Genomic DNA, 16,726 nt, shown 5'->3' on the forward strand with positions numbered 1-16,726 from the left:
GAGGCAGGTAGTCTAGTGGTTGGAGGAAAGGTAGCCTAGTAGTTAGAGGCAGGTAGCCTAGTGGTTAGAGGCAGATAGCCTAGTGGTTAGAGGCAGGTAGTCTAGTGGTTGGAGGAATGGTAGCCTAGTAGTTAGAGCATTGGGCCAGTGAACAAGGCATTTAACCCACTGTTACTAGGCTGTCATTGAAAATAATATTTATTTTCTTAACTGACCTGCCTAGTTAAATAAAGGTTAAATAGAAAAATATATATATATTAAAAAAACTGAAGTAAGTATCTCTCCCTCCTCATGACTGACGGAGACATCATTAATGACTGTCTTGGGCAGAGAGTGCCTGTCTTGGGCAGAGAGTGCCTGTCTTGGGCAGAGAGTGCCTGTCTTGGCCAGGTTTAGTCTCTGAGACCTACTGTGCTCAACAGAAACCTTTCCCTGGAGTAATAAAGTCACTTGGTGGTGGAGAATACTTTCATTTCACTTTCCACCTCTGTGTGCTCAGTGTTTGTGTTTTTGTTGTCTAAATGCCAGTGGCAGCAGCAGGGAACGCTGGTCACGTCCCCGCCAGCACCCTCCGCCTGCAGAATGAAACAGAAACATAATGAGAGAGTGGAAACGTGAGCAGCAGAGGAACAGAGGGAGACAGAGGGAAGAGAGGGAGAGTAAAGGAGGAAGAGGAGAGAGGAAGCTGATGCAGGCCTCTGGAGATGCAGGCAGGGAACCGCCAGCACTGAGCCCAGTGCGTCTTCCCAAGACTTGAAAGACAGACTCTCCCAAACCAGGATTATCCTCCTCTAGGGACCCCCTCTGATGAACAAACACAGAGAGAGAGAGAGAGAGAGAGAGAGAGAGAGAGAGAGAGAGAGAGAGAGAGAGAGAGAGAGAGAGAGAGATGGATGGATGGATGGATGGATGGATGGATGGATGGATGGATGGATGGATGGAGAGAGAGAGATGGATGATAGAGAGAGAGAGAGATGGATAGAGAGAGAGAGAAAGAGATAGAGAGAGAGATGGAAATAGAGAGTGATGGAAATAGAGAGTAATGGAAATAGAGAGTGATGGAAATAGAGAGTAATGGAAATAGAGAGTAATGGAAATAGAGAGTAATGGAAATAGAGAGTGATGGAAATAGAGAGTGATGGAAATAGAGAGTAATGGAAATAGAGAGTAATGGAAATAGAGAGTAATGGAAATAGAGAGTAATGGAAATAGAGAGTAATGGAAATAGAGAGTGATGGAAATAGAGAGTGATGGAAATAGAGAGAGGGGGAGAGAGATGGAGAGAGAGAAATAGAGAGATGGGGAGAGAGATGGAGAGAGATAGAGAAGGAAGGAAGAAGGTACTGAGAGAAAGGAACAGTATGTTGGTTTGATCCTCTGCACTACATGGATGCCATAACCGTTAATGCTTATTGGGATGGTTGACTTGGTCCATGCATCTTCCTCCCTTAAGGATTACCTGCCTATAATACATCAATGGGATGTGTCCCTGTTTGAACTGGTGCTGTCCTGAAAATCACCTCTGCAGGCACACAATATCAGTGTAATCAGTTATGATGGCCCTCTATCCTGCTAACTGGCAGAAACACCTGGAATCACTCGCAATAGTGCAATAAGATACAACTGGCTTACAATGTGGAGACTGAAGCAAGGATGTTTTAAGAAATATGCATTTGTTTGTGCTAGGATTTTAGCCAGCAGGGTTTTGTTGTCATCATGACTTCTCTGACAGATGCTTTGTTGGCGCCTCTTTTCTATTGGTTGGATTCTCAACACCATAATTGGCTGTGTATCTATTATGTTGTTGGCCGAGAAGGTGTTTGTCTGGTGTGAAGTGGTCATCTGCTTTGATGTCTGGTGAATTGCTGGACGTGGTCCCTTGGTTTGTGTGGCCTTACGCCTCGTCCCCTGACTTAGTATGTGTACGCTGAAACCTCAATACGCTGCTGCTAGCCAAACATTCATTTCCATAGTGTTCTATATTGTGTGAGAGAGAGACCGGGGATCATCCTTCAATAGGAACCCTCACTATATTTGATGATTCTGTTTGTCTTGGAATCACAACTGCCCCCCTCCACAGTTCGCGGTCCCTTTACCGACCCCCTCCTGGGTTTTATGTTGTTATTTGTTTGCTGAGAGTTGACGGAAATGTGCAAAGCACACATTCGATATGACATACACACACACACACACACACACACACACACACACACACACACACACAGGCACCCCCCCCCCCCCCAGTGAGGCGCGTGTGTTCCCCCTGACTCGCGAGGCCTCTTCCTGCAGCACGTAGACACATAGTTTCCCAGAGCAGCCCCCCCTCCCCTCCCCTTCAACTCCCCCTCAGTCTCACCCTTGGGGCCTGGACTGGAGGACTGCCGTCTCTATGTTTCTGGGGAAGGCTGGGGCTGGCAAACCCACCCTGCGGCCCCTTGCTGCTCTGTTCCAGCACAGAACAGGGCCAAGAGCCAGATCATTCTTCATTTGGGTTTCATTACGCAGAGCCCCAGCACTGCACAGCCCAGAAGAAAATAATAATATTCAGAAAAAAACTGAGGGAGAAAAAAAATATTTCAAAGGCTTGTTATATGGTCAATAAATTCAGGCTTCCCACTGAAACAGATCCCATTCTTTTTTGTTTTTCCAAAATGAAATGGGAACCAGGTTCTTTTGTCTTTCTGACGCAAATTGAAAAGGATCTGTTATCCTAAATGATATGTAAACCCAGCTTTGTGTAAGAGAGAAATGATCGTTTCTATGAACCATTATAATATCTCTCTCAAACCTACAAGGGTATATGTAGAGTGATGTGTAGAAACATCTGCCAAGGACAGAGGCCAAGGACGAATCCTACACACACACACACACATAATCAAATCCACACGTACACACACGCCGATACACATTTTCAAAGTTTCCCCCATGTGATCTATTAACACAGAAACTGAGGCCAAGGCTCTTGCTATCATTACCATGTATTACCATCGTCAGATGTATTCACAACCCCTCTCTGAGTACTTATACGGTGCATTCGGAAAGTATTCAGACCCCTTGACTTTTTCCACATTTTGTTACATTACAGCCTTATTCTACAAAATACCCCATAATGACAAATCAAAAACAGATTTTTTGAAATGTTTAGAAATGTATTACAAATAAAAAACATAAGTATTCAGACCCTTTACTCAGTACTTTGTTGAAGTACCTGTGGCAGCGATTACAGCATCGAGTCCTCTTGGGTATGTCACTACAAGCTTGGCACACCTGTATTTGGGAAGTTTCTCCCATTCTTCTCTGCAGATCCTCTCAAGCTCTGTCAGGTTGGATGGGGAACGTTGCTGCACATCTATTTTCAGGTCTCTACAGAGATGTTAGATCGGATTCAAGTCCGGACTCTGGCTGGGCCACTCAAGGACACTCTGGAGCAGGTTTTCACCAAGGATCTCTCTGTACTTTGCTCCATTCATCTTTCCCTCGATCCTAACTAGCCTTTTACTCCCTTCCACTGAAAAACACCCCCACCACATAGTGCTGCCACCACCATGCGGATTCCACAGGTGGACTCCAATCAAGTTGTAGAAACATCTCAAGGATGATTCATGGAAATAGGATGCAGTTGAGCTCAATTTCGAGTCTCATAGAAAATGGTCTGAATACTGATGGAAATAAGCTATTTCTGTTTTTTTTATTTGCAAAAATGTATAAAAACCAGTTTTCACTTTGTCATTATGGGGTATTGTGATGTCATTATGGGGTATTGTGATGTCATTATGGGGTATTGTGATGTCATTATGGGGTATTGTGTGCAGGTTGATGAGGAATTTCTTATTTCATAACCATTTTAAAATAAGGCTGTAACGTAACAAAATGTGGAAGGGAGGTCGGAATTCTTTGCGAATGTAGTAGAATAGTGGAAGAGGCTCCCTACAGAAAGAGCCAGTCGTCTGAATAGACTGTTAGATTCCTCACTGTGGTGTGACCAGTAGAACGAACGGCCCTTCTGTTTTTATTCCCTAATAATTGTCATAATTCATAACTGTGGTTGGATGGTTTTATTAGACCTCTGTCCTACTCAGACATGGTTTCAGGCCCATAGCCTCTACTGTATCCTCCTCCTCCCTCTTCTGGTTTCCTGGTCCCTCTCTCTGTCTAATTGCCTAGACTTGAGTGGCGACTAAATGGACCCTGTGGTTTTCCACTGAAGAGTTCTTCAGGCCTGGGGAAGGCACAGGTCCTGACCACCAGACTCCCCTCACGCCTCATAAAAGCAGAGGCTGCAGGGCCCCAGCTACCCTGCAGGGTGATGCATGGGAAACACAACTCAGAGCTCCTCAGGGCCAGACTGCTGCAGCTCACCCTTCTGGGGCCTCAGTTTAGATAAAGAGCTTCTCATCAGGACACATTTTTTATGATGAGCATCGGAAGTGAGAATGAATGTGACAGCTATTCTGAACCAGTTGTAAATTATAGTTATAATCTAGCCTGTTTCTTTTTGATATCAAACTTTGTCCGAGTGTGTGTGTGTGTGTGTGTGTGTGTGTGTGTGTGTGTGTGTGTGTGTGCGTGCGTGCGTGCGTGCGTGCGTGCGTGCGTGCGTGCGTGAGTGTGTGCGTGCGCGCGCCTGAGTGTTGTTTGTGTGTGTTTTTGGCACCAAGGCGGTTAGATGAGGCTCTCAGCTGTGATTTGATCTCTAGTGCTTGCATACAATTTCAGATAGCTAACAAAAGAGGAAGCTCAACATTGAATCATAGCTTCCTGGCTGCCCCGAATCACCGTGTTTACTGCAAAGCATATTACAGAGAACACACAAATAGTCCCTGCAATGAGCAGCTCTTGCAGCCATGTGACCATGTTGAGAGCCCTACAGTACTGTAATCAGAGCCGTGTCGTGTCCGGTAAAACAATAAGCTAGCCTATCTTCCTAATAATAGTAGGTGATCCACAGAGGAGCTGAGAGCAGGCTCTCACAGCTCTCACGTAATCATCCATCTATGGAGTCAAACACTTTTTTTCTCTCTAAGAGATTGCGCTCCATCCGGAACTTTTCTGTTCTGTGTAAAAGCAGGGCTGCCTACCTAGCGCTAGCTGTTACGTATTTACATAGCGCTGCCCTGCCTCTGACAAGGTAATGAGTCTTCAGAGAGCCCAGGGGAGGACGGGCTGACCCGGCAGCAGCAGATGTAATCATCTTCACCGGGGAGGACTACACAGGTTGTCCTGCTTCAGTAATTACCTTTAAATGTAATGTCTCGCTCCCGCTCTGATCAACTCATCCATTGTCAGGCAGATACAGCTCCGGAGGAGAGGAGAGCGGTAGGGGATTGGCGATGCTGCAGCCAGCCTATCTCTGATGTAGAAATAAGCATTCCACTGGGCACAGACGTCAGTTCAACGTCTAGTTTTCATTTACATTTGGTTGGAGTTGACATCTAATGCAAATTCACCATGTCATTGGATTTAGGTTGAACAAAAAAATACGAAATTCCCTTAAGTTGACAAGTACTATTCGTTTTCCATGTTGATTCAACGTCATCACATAGATTTTTGTTGTTGAAATGAAATGTGAACAACTCTGATTCAACCCGTTTTTGCCCGGAGGAATGTGCCTCCCCGGCTTGATGAGTGTGAATCCCAGGCTGTCACACAAAGGAATGGCACGTCATAGCTCGGGACATGGGGAGATATGAGGGGAAGCTGTAATGGAGTTTTCAGGTAAATGCGGAGATGGATTTGGACTGAAAGGAAATAGTGTGTGTGTGTGTTTGCGTGTGATCCGACCTGTCAGGATTTGAACCTCTGGCCATGTATTGGTCTGGCCATGAAGATGACGGAGTGTCTGACTGTACAGTAAGACAGATGCCATGGACTCACTGATGGAGACAAGAACACTGATATGATAGAGATCCCTGTCATGCTACATGAAACTGAACATTTGCATTGTCCCGAATCCCTTACAAATACCTGCTCTTTTTATCAATACTGTGCCGAGTTCAGTCAGAGAATCGCTCTATCAGACGTCCCTGCATTTGGCCGCTCTCCAAACTCCTAAATCAATTTCACTGAGTAGGAAGCTCTCCAGAACAGATCAACCTCTGTGGCAGCCAGGCACTCTGGATGGAGAGTGTAGTGTAGTGCTGCCTGGCCTGGCCCAGCTCTATCTACTCTGAGCAGCATCTGCTCTTTTGTTCCCCAGCTAGCGCTGCTGCTGGTGGGGCTGACTAGCTGTCTGGCTCACAGAGAGACGCCGTATCACCTCGGAGCGAAAGAGAACAATTAGGCCATATCAGCAGATCACAGTGTTGGCAGCAAGGCCACAGTTGGCGATAGCGCTGATAATCTGCAGCTTATTGGGCACTTAGACGTGGCCAACCGCGTCTCTGTCGCCTCTCCAGCCACTTCATTCAGTCAGGCCGCTCATTCTCTCATAGCCAGAGAAAAACGCTCTTTCCTCCGACTGATGGCACAGCCATGGGGAGAGGAGTGAGAGGGACGGAGTTAAATCCTTAATGAAGCCAGTTGTGTCAGCGGATAAAAGAACAGAATGAGGTTATATCAACATTCCGTATCAGATGGTACGGGTGGCCCACCTACTGAGATGGTGCGGGTGGCCCACCTACTGAGATGGTACGGGTGGCCCACCTACTGAGATGGTACGGGTGGCCCACCTACTGAGATGGTACAGGTGGCCCACCTACTGAGATGGTACGGGTGGCCCACCTACTGAGATGGTACGGATGGCCCACCTACTGAGATGGTACGGGTGGCCCACCTACTGAGATGGTACGGTTGGCCCACCTACTGAGATGGTACGGGTGGCCCACCTACTGAGATGGTACGGGTGGCCCACCTACTGAGATGGTACGGTTGGCCCACCTACTGAGATGGTACGGATGGCCCACCTACTGAGATGGTGCGGGTGGCCCACCTACTGAGATGGTACGGGTGGCATATTTGGGTTCCTTGCAGCCATTTTTCCAGCATTGACGTTTTCCCCCGGGTTTTTCTCTCTTTCACTGTACATGTGGTTTGCAGACGGGACAGGGGCCTTTTCAGAAAGTGAAAGCGGGTTGAGGAGAATAATACCTTTATTTAGGCTTCCCGGAGTCTCCAGCGACAGTTACGGTTCTGCTGTAGGCTCGCATCTCCTCTCGTCATGACTGCCGCTGAAAGCAATAGCCGTCACCCTGAGCCCCCACCTACCCCACACCCTGTCCTTCCTTGCCAGCTCCCCCATCAGGCTGGAATATTTACTCTGACTGCTTAAACTGTGTGGACCAGATTATACAATGTTTATACAAACCCAGAGAGAGAGTCTCCCTGATTAATGAGCAAACACTGGCGCACACACTCACACACACACACACACAAAAAAATTGTCCTGCATTGAGAAAGTCATCATAATAAACAGTGCAGCAGTTAAATTATTGATAGCGAGTGTGAGGAGTATCATAATAAAAGACTCATGAATATTGTTAACACGTACACAGAAGTCACTTTTCTCGCCAAGCATCCTGGATAAAGTGCCTAGGTAGTTACTGATTCAGACATCGTAGGTAAAGCACTCCAAATGAGCATTCGAATTTCTTCATTCCCTTTCATTTTTGTTTTTGGGCCCTGGGATTATGCAACAGCGGCGTGGGCCTCTTTGGATTGGGTTCTGTTTTCTCTCCCTCATATCCGTGAATACACAAGAACCTCCCTGAGAAATGCTAATGACGGCTGTTTCATCCTCACTGCTGCGGCTGCCCTGCGCGGTGCTCACTCTGGGGGCTTCAAACCGCCATTCCTCCTACCTCTAAACATCTTTGTGAGTAATAGATTTTGCGCGGAGCCTCAAAAGAGGGAAGTGGCTAGACAAGGCTGCGATGATAAGAAAGCCCAAACTCAAGTGCTGGTTTATTAGCTTAGCCGCTGTAATGAAGCGGACAACGTGCGAATGATTCACCAAGAGGATGGAGGCTCCCGTTGGTCTTGATGCTGAGTACAAGGCTGGGAAAATCTGAAATTATCTATTTTTTTCCTGGACTGTTTACCAGCGATGGCATCATTTATGGAGTGAACGGCTGCCATAAGAGCAGCATGGAAAACCCATTTTGCATAGGGTCTGAGCCGGGACCCTGCCAAGGTGGCATATGGCTCTGAGGCTCCTCTCGTTGTCAGTGTTATGCCTCCTGGAAATCTGTCTTTATGACATTGTTAAGGATCTGAAGAGGCCTATGGAGGGATGTGGGTATATAGGGGCTGTGAACTTAACCATGGGTTGGCATTTGCTGTGTGTATCCCCATGTTAGAGTGAAGGGACTGGAGAGAGTGGGGTGTGGTGCGCATTGACATTGAGTCATCCTGACTCTGCGGGAAGGATGAGTGCATCATGGAAACTGGACGTCGGTGATTTCCGTGGATTTTGAAGAGTCTCTGTTCTGTTGTCACGTTATCCCCCTCCCTCCCCCACATCCTCCAACGAAATCTCCCCGGTGGCGCTGGGTAGTTGAATTATGGAGGATGGCAGTTGGAGAGGGAGATGAGAGAAGCGCTAGGAACAGACTCTGTGTTCCTGAGGTTTTAGGTCCTCTCCGTTTGGGTCCGGTTGCGGGGTGTTCTTATTCATAATGCAGGACCCCTGGTGGTGGCAGAAGCACTTTAACACAGAGCTGATGGGCTGGTGGTGCTTTAGGGATCCATCAGAAATACCACCACTGCCACTAACACGCCTCTGAGAGCACATGGCCTCGAGAGTTATGACTCATGAGTCACTGACTCACTGGTTCTATGTGTTGGTGAACTAGACCCGTATAGGCCCTATGTCTGAACACTAACAGGATCCAAACAATTGACTGTCTCTTCACAGAACTCTCAGAACACAGACCAGGCTTTGTAAGAATGGGCTTGGTTTTATTATACTCTCTGCCTCAGAGGAATGCGAAGTGGCTTTGTTCTCCGTGCATGGTGATACTGTAACTGTTCCAGAGAGATAAACTAAATGTGAACCTTCTGTGGCTCTGTTGTACACTATCAACCCCCAGAACAGAGGTGAAAGCAGAGAGAGAGAGAGAGAGAAAAGCGAGGAAGAAAGACAGAAACAGAGAAAGAAGGAATTGCTCTGTATCTCAGTTAGTAGAGCATGGTGCTTGCAATGCCAGGATAGTGGTTTTGATTCTTGGTCCACCCAGACTTAAAATGTATGCATACACGACTGTAAGTCATTTGGAAAAAAGGAGGGAGAGAGAGAAGCAGGACAATTAATAAATGAAACCAATTTATTTTCAAGTGCAGACATTAGTCATGTAGTCAGGTCTCTGGCAGGGTCCCACTGCTATGTGAGGTCCAGGACCTGGGCTCCTCCCATCCCTCCTTTCACATCTCTGGGGGTGTGCTCCCCTGACCCACCCACCCACTCCCATTTATCTCTGGGACACCCTTCACCTAACTCCCCTCCCCAGCCTCCTCCCAGTCCGACTCCTGTATACAGCAGTCAGGCCTCATGTCACAGAGTAGAATACTGAATGCCCCAAACACCTCCCCTCTCATCTCAGCTCTTATCACATCCTATAAACAACATAACACAGCTCAGCTGAATGAGAGGACCTGGCTGGTTTCCACAAAGAAAGCACACTGAGGGAGAAAAAGCACAAGGGAGAGTCCTGCCCGTGTGGAGTGTTTAGTGTTGCACTCTGCCGCCTCCTGCCTTTGAGATGGGCCCTAATTTCCTCATTTGTATCTGTCAGTGGTGCTTCTGTGTAACCGGCAGCGCTGCCCAATCGACAGCCTGGAACAGGCAGGCAGGCATGCAGACAGGCAGACAGACAGACAGGCAGACAGACAGACAGACAGGCAGGCAGACAGACAGACAGACAGACAGACAGACAGACAGACAGACAGACAGACAGACAGACAGACAGACAGACAGACAGACAGACAGACAGGCAGACAGACAGGCAGGCAGACAGACAGACAGACAGACAGACAGACAGACAGGCAGGCAGGCAGGCAGGCAGGCAGGCAGGCAGGCAGGCAGGCAGGCAGGCAGACAGACAGACAGACAGACAGACAGACAGACAGACAGACAGACAGACAGACAGACAGACAGACAGACAGACAGACAGACAGACAGGCAGGCAGGCAGGCAGGCAGGCAGGCAGGCAGGCAGTGCTGGAAGCCATTCGGAACGACAAAGCTCAGAAACACTTTCATTCCCCATCAAAACATGTGTCAACCTTTTGTGTTGTGTGTTGTGTTGGCACAGAGGGGAACTGGACGCCTGCCACCGTTTCCCCCTCTACTCCCTCCCTCCTCCTCCCTCCAGCTCTCTTTTAAACACTCTTATCTAATCTTGTGAGCATATTTGTTTTATGTGCGGTGCAGGTAGTACAAACGGTCGCTGGAACTTGCCCTGTTTCTTCAGACGACTTTCCAGCCCAACAGGTCGGGACAAAAATGAGTGTGTGAAAGACAAAAGGAGTTGGAATGAAAGCATAGTGAGCTGCTAGTCGAGGGCTAGTAGAGCTGGGAGGAGCTCAGGCAGCTATAGCGGATACGGTAGTAAGAGAACCAGTAGAGGCAGGATAGAAGCACCAAGGTATTTATTGATTGGATTGTCCCTGCTGCCTTTGAAGATAATTTAGAAAATGGTTAGCTCCGCAGTGTCACTATGTGACCTTGGTGACAGAGACTGCAGTGGTGACAGAGACTGCAGTGGTGGCAGTACCGTCCCACCACCCCCACCCTGTCTGTCCCCTCTTCTAACAGCTGTGCCCCTCTCTGGGGGGATTAAAGCCAGAGCCCTTTTCATCCATTTGTAATCCTGCTCTGGCATCCCCACCCACTCACTCGCACAAGAACACACAAGCAAGCGCCACTTAGGCTTGGTGGGCAAGCACACACACGGGAGCACACACACGGGAGCACACACACGGGAGCACACACACGGGAGCACATACACGGGAGCACACACACGGGAGTACACACACGGGAGCACACACACGGGAGCACACACACGGGAGCACACACACGGGAGCACATACACGGGAGCACACACACGGGAGCACACACACGGGAGCACATACACGGGAGCACACACACACATACAGTACACTGTAGCCATTTATGATAAATTAGGTTAACTTAACTAAATGGAGTCATACACTTATGACTAAACACAGAATCAGCCTCAGGCAAGGCAAGGTCAGCACTCAGCAGACATACAGTCATGTTCTTATGTCTCCCTGCTCTGGTCTCTTCACTGAGCCCTGGTCCCCTGCTAACAGCCAGAGAGAGAGAGGCTTGAGTTGCCCCACATCCTGGCTCTCACTCCCCCTGTGGGTTAGGGCCTGCCTGCCTTAGCCTGGGCCTCCTCTCCTCTCTCTCTGTCAGCTAACCTGCACCCCCCACTGAGGCCCCACATTGACAGATTGGCAGCTCTAATACCACAGCCTGCTTTATCACCCTGAATTAAAACCCAATTGGAGAATGGATTTGAGGAACTGCTGGCTCAGGCAGAGCATCTTTAGCAATGGGCGGATATTATCTGAAGAAAAAAATGTCATCATGAGGATGGAAGCACTTGAACATCATCAGTCTGAGGATTAATTATAGAACTGATATAGAGTTGGCCATTTATTGAAGAGTGTTTGTTTGGGAGTGGATAGGGCTGCCCCTCCCTCCCCTCCTGTGTATGTGACTGTGAGGTAGTGGTGTGTTTGCAGGAAGTGCTCGTGAAGAGAGCAGGATGCAGGGGAAGTGTTTGGCTGAGCTGAGCTGAGCTGGCAACCTGGTTGCTGTTAGGAAGCCTGCTGACCAGGAGAGAATCTATAATGTTGGAAATTCAAACATTGCAGATTGCCAAATGTATTTTCGATGCAACAGCATACTAATCAGCTACCAATTGATTTAGTTGAATATACAACTGTCCTGTATAGGCTACCTGAACCTGCGTGACATGAACTGTCCTCGTGCCCTTTCCCAGCTTGGATAGAAAGTTGTTGTGCTTAAAACCAGTCCGTTAATGCCAAATAATACAGTCAGTCCACCCTAAAAACACTAGCTTACTGAGGATTGTTTCATTATGCAGTGTACTATCTATAGCTGTATATTTCATTGCTATTTATAAACTCTTTATAAAAATTGTGCATCAAATAGCCTAACAATGACGGAAAAAGTAGTCAGCTTGAGGATAAATTCAAGCACTATTTATTGTTGAACTCCCCTGGTCTCCTGAAGTCCTCCTTTTTTGTGTTCAACCCAGACTTTATTGAGACATTGTGCATAATATGTTCATTGAACTGCACATAATTTAAACTTAGTCTTAAATGATGCATGCCAAGATATACTAGAGGTAAGGGATTGTTGATAATTGCAACCACACAACTCAAATGATGGTTCACCAGTACGAACAAAATCGCAAAAATGCTTTTTTGTTCAAGCCCACAAGAACGGTTGTCCACTAAAGATGATAATCTGTTTGCATCTGCCAGTATCCAGACGACCTATTCCAAGAGCTTCCTATACAGTTCATCTCTTTCCGTAACGTGTTGAGGCAGACAATTAAGGAGAATGAGAGGCTCAATTATCTACATAAGGCCCCCCTTATCTCAGCTCGCTGGTCACCATAGCAGCACCCACCTGTAGCACGCGCTCCAGCAGGTATACCTCTCTGGTCTCCCCCAAAACCAATTCTTCCTTTGGCCGCCTCTCCTTCCAGTTCTCTGCTGCCAATGACTGGAACGAACTACAAAAATCTCTGAAACTGGAAACACTTATCTCCCTCACTAGCTTTAAGCACCAGCTGTCAGAGCAGCTCACAGATTGCTGCACCTGTACATAGTCCATCTATAATTTAGCCCAAATAACTACCTCTTTCCCTACTGTATTTATTTATTTTGCTCCTTTGCACCCCATTATTTTTATTTCTACTTTGCACATTCTTCCACTGAAATTCTCCCTTTCCAGTATTTTACTTGCTATATTGTATTTACTTTGCCACCATGGCCTTTTTTTGCCTTTACCTCCCTTATCTCACCTCATTTGCTCACATTGTATATAGACTTATTTTTCTACTGTATTATTGACTGTATGTTTGTTTTACTCTATGTGTAACTCTGTGTTGTTGTATCTGTCGAACTGCTTTGCTTTATCTTGGCCAGGTCGCAGTTGTAAATGAGAACTTGTTCTCAACTTGCCTACATGGTTAAATAAAGGTGAAAAATAAAAAATAAAAATGATAGATGTTGCGGAACTGCTGTATTTGAAGCACAACTCCCTTCTGTCCAGTTTCCTTGCTGTTGCTATGGCAATAACGCTGTTTCTACCCTCCCTGTAACTGTCGCTTAGGTGGAGAAATCGTTTTCTAAACTAAAACTCATAAAGAATGACCTAAGAAGCATTAGGCTCCCAGTCTGAAATGTGCTTTTGAACACCTGAGTCAGCTCCAGTCATTGCACTGGCACCGTCGTAGCCTTGACCACAGCATTTGTTCACTGATATCCCCTTATACTTTCAATCAGTTTCATTTTTCAAGGCCCGAGTCACTTTTTCAGTCACATTCCTGAAGCCCAAGAAACAAACACTTAGCTTCCTAGTACATATAGACATTTAAAAGGTTTCTGAATTACTTTTTGGAAGGTTACTGTCAAAATGATTTATTAAATGTTTAAAAAAATTGATTTTGATGACATGTGCATGGGCCCCCAGAGCTCGTGCGCCGAATACAACAGGTGTAGACCTTACCGTGAAATGCTTATGTATATGACCCCTTAACCATCCATGCAGAGTTCTAAAAAAGTAAGTAAGAAAAATGTCTAAATAAACTAAAGGAAAAATAGTACCGGGGGTACCGGTACTGAGTCAATGTGCAGGGGAACGGGTTAGTTGAGGTACAGTAATTTAGGTAGTATGTACATATACAGTACCAGTCATAAGTGTTAAACAAATGAAAATATATGTTATATTTGAGATTCTTCAAAGTAGCCATCCTTTGCCTTGATGACAGCTTGCTCTTTGGGGGGCATCAATATGCATTCTGTGCGTGTGTGTGTGTGTGTGTGTGTGTGTGTGTGTGTGTGTGTGTGTGTGTGTGTGTGTGTGTGTGTGTGTGTGTGTGTGTGTGTGTGTGTGTGTGTGTGTGTGTGTGTGTGTGTGTGTGTGTGTGTGTGTGTGTGTGTGTGTGTGTGTGTCCGTAAGTGTGTTGGAGTGTCAGTGTAGAATGTGTGAGTGTGTGGTTAGAGTCCATTGAGGTTACATTGAGCCTGTGCAAGAGAGTCAGTGGAAAAAGTAAGAATAAATAAGAATAAAATAAGGGAGTCCATGTAAATAGTCCTGGTAGCCATTTGACTAACTGTTCAGAAGTTTTATTTTAAGAAACAAAATAGAGAGAGAGAAAGCAACAGAGAGACAGGGAGAAGGGAGAGAGAGAGAGACAGGGAGAAGGGAGAGAGAGATAGAGACGGAGAAGGGAGAGAGAGAGACAGGGAGAATGAGAAGTTTCAGAGCTTAATAGACACTGAGAGCAGAAGAAGGCTGTCCCAAGTGAAGCACCACTGTCTGTCTCTAGTCCTCCAGCCCTGCAGAGCAGAGCTCAAGTTCAGCTGTCATGTTAAAAGGTCAGGAGCAGGGTCGTGGCTAGGGCTGTTATGACTTGTGACCGAACACACCGGCAGTCAAAATCTACATGACTGTTTAGTCACGGTAATTAGGCTTCTCCAAGCTCTGATGCTGCTGATGGTCATTAGTAGCCTACTAAGCTTGCTAACTGCCTGGTATTCAGCACTCTATTGTCTGAACCACAGGGACAAACATCCTCCATTTGCTATTTAAGTGCATAGATGACATGTATTTTTTCTCCTGCCAATGTTTCAAGAAAGGTGCATGATAATGGTCCATTCTAAATCAAATCACCTTTCACACATATATTATTTAGTATACGCAAACACAAGAATAGTGTGATGGGTGACAATATTAGCCTATCACTTGTGAATGATATATTATCTCTTGTGAATGATGCCCAGCTTAAGGTAAGAAGCAGCGGGTGCCTCTTTCTTTGCGACTTTTTCAAATCATAGTCGCACACCTCGTTTGGCCTAGACCATAGGCCTATACGGTGCCTTCGGAAAGTATTCAGACCCCTTGACGTTTTTCCACATTTTGTTACGTTACAGCCTTATTCTGAAATGGATGAAATAAAACAAGTTCCTCAGCAATCTACACACAATACCCCATAATGACAAAGCAGAATTTATATTTTTTATTTATTTTCTTTGCACATTTATTGAAAACATAATACAGAAATAGCTTATTAACAGAAGTATTCAGACCCTTTTCTATGAGACTCGAAATTGAGCTCAGGTACATCCTATTTCCATTGATCATCCATGAGATGTTTCTACAACTTGATTGGAGTCCACCTGTCGTAGATTCAATTGATTGGACATGATTTGGAAAGGCACAGACTTGTCTATATAGGGTTCCAAAAACCAAGCCATGAGGTCAATATAATTGTACGTAGAGCTCAGAGACAGGATTGTGTCGAGGCACAAATCTGGGGAAGGGTATCAAAACATTTCTGCAGCATTGAAGGTCCCCAAGAACACAGTGGCCTCCATCATTTTAAAATGGAAGAAGTTTGGAACCACCAAGACTCTTCCTAGAGCTGACTGCTCAGCCAAACAGCAATCCAGGAGGTGACCAAGAACCTGATGGTCACTCTGACAGAGCTCTAGAGTTCCTCTGGGGAGATGGGAGAACCTTCCAGAAAGGATAACCATCTCTGCAGCACTCCACCAATCAGGCCTTTATGGTAGATGACAGTCCTCTTGAAGTTTGCCAAAAGGCACCTAAAGACTATCAGATGAGAATGAGAAACAAGACCCTCCAGTTTTTTTTCAGTCCACAATGTTTATCTTTCATCACATATGAATAGATCATGATAGATCAAGTTAATACCACTAGACAGTTTTGGTAATGATTGAAATAACAGCTCCCCTTGAGAGTACGTTGGAGATGTTGATGCTGCTCCTGCTGCTGCTGATGACGATCATGATGCTCATATTGTGATAACGACGATAGTACTGCTAATGACGCTGGAAATTCTGACATATTTTCTTCTCCTTTCATGTGTAGATTCATCAGGTCAGGTGACCTCATCTCCACTGAGCTCTCCCACGTCACACCGGGGCATGCACCCATCCCTGCTCAACCCTTCCTCCATGGGGCCCTCAGGCTCCTTGCACTCTCCCATCAGCACCCTGAGTTCTCCCATGAACGGCCTGGGCTCGCCCTTTTCTGTCATCAACTCCCCCATGGGCCCACACTCCATGTCCTCGCCCGGCATGGGCTACGGCCCCAGTGTCAGCCCCCAGGTAAGGCCTGTCACAGATTCACACACACACTGATACCTGTATATCACACACACATGGACACACACACACCTGCCCAAGACACAGACAACCGTCATAGGCATTCAACTGTCCCTAGTACTGGACCCTGTGATAACGTGGTAGGCCCTTCCATGACCCTCTATTTTTCAAAGTTTGATACTTAAGCTATGTCTTTCACTCTCTTTTCCCCCCAGACCTAATATTTCCACTCTCTCTCAACCCATCCTGTTCTCTGCCCCTTTTTCTCAACATACTTCTCTCTCCCCCTTGCTATCTGGCTTCTTCCCTTATTTCTTGCTCTGATTTGTACTTTCATTCTCTCTCTCTCTCTCTCTCTCTCTCAATTCACTTCAAAG

The 16,726-nt window shown here is 46.4% G+C and overlaps 1 protein-coding gene across 7 annotated transcripts in view; it reads left to right on the top strand.

The window, feature by feature from the left end:
* The window catches only part of LOC109874298 (retinoic acid receptor RXR-alpha-A), a 137,922-nt gene that overhangs the window by 56,660 nt on the left and 64,536 nt on the right, over positions 1-16,726 (top strand). For all 7 annotated transcript variants that reach the window (XM_031808888.1, XM_031808889.1, XM_031808893.1 and 4 more), the window contains exon 3: positions 16,114-16,352. In XM_031808888.1, the coding sequence (XP_031664748.1) occupies positions 16,114-16,352 (239 nt within the window). The remainder of the gene's footprint in view (positions 1-16,113; positions 16,353-16,726) is intronic.

The sequence above is a fragment of the Oncorhynchus kisutch genome, linkage group LG29 (assembly GCF_002021735.2).
Source record: "Oncorhynchus kisutch isolate 150728-3 linkage group LG29, Okis_V2, whole genome shotgun sequence".
In the NCBI taxonomy this organism is placed as follows: domain Eukaryota; kingdom Metazoa; phylum Chordata; class Actinopteri; order Salmoniformes; family Salmonidae; genus Oncorhynchus; species Oncorhynchus kisutch.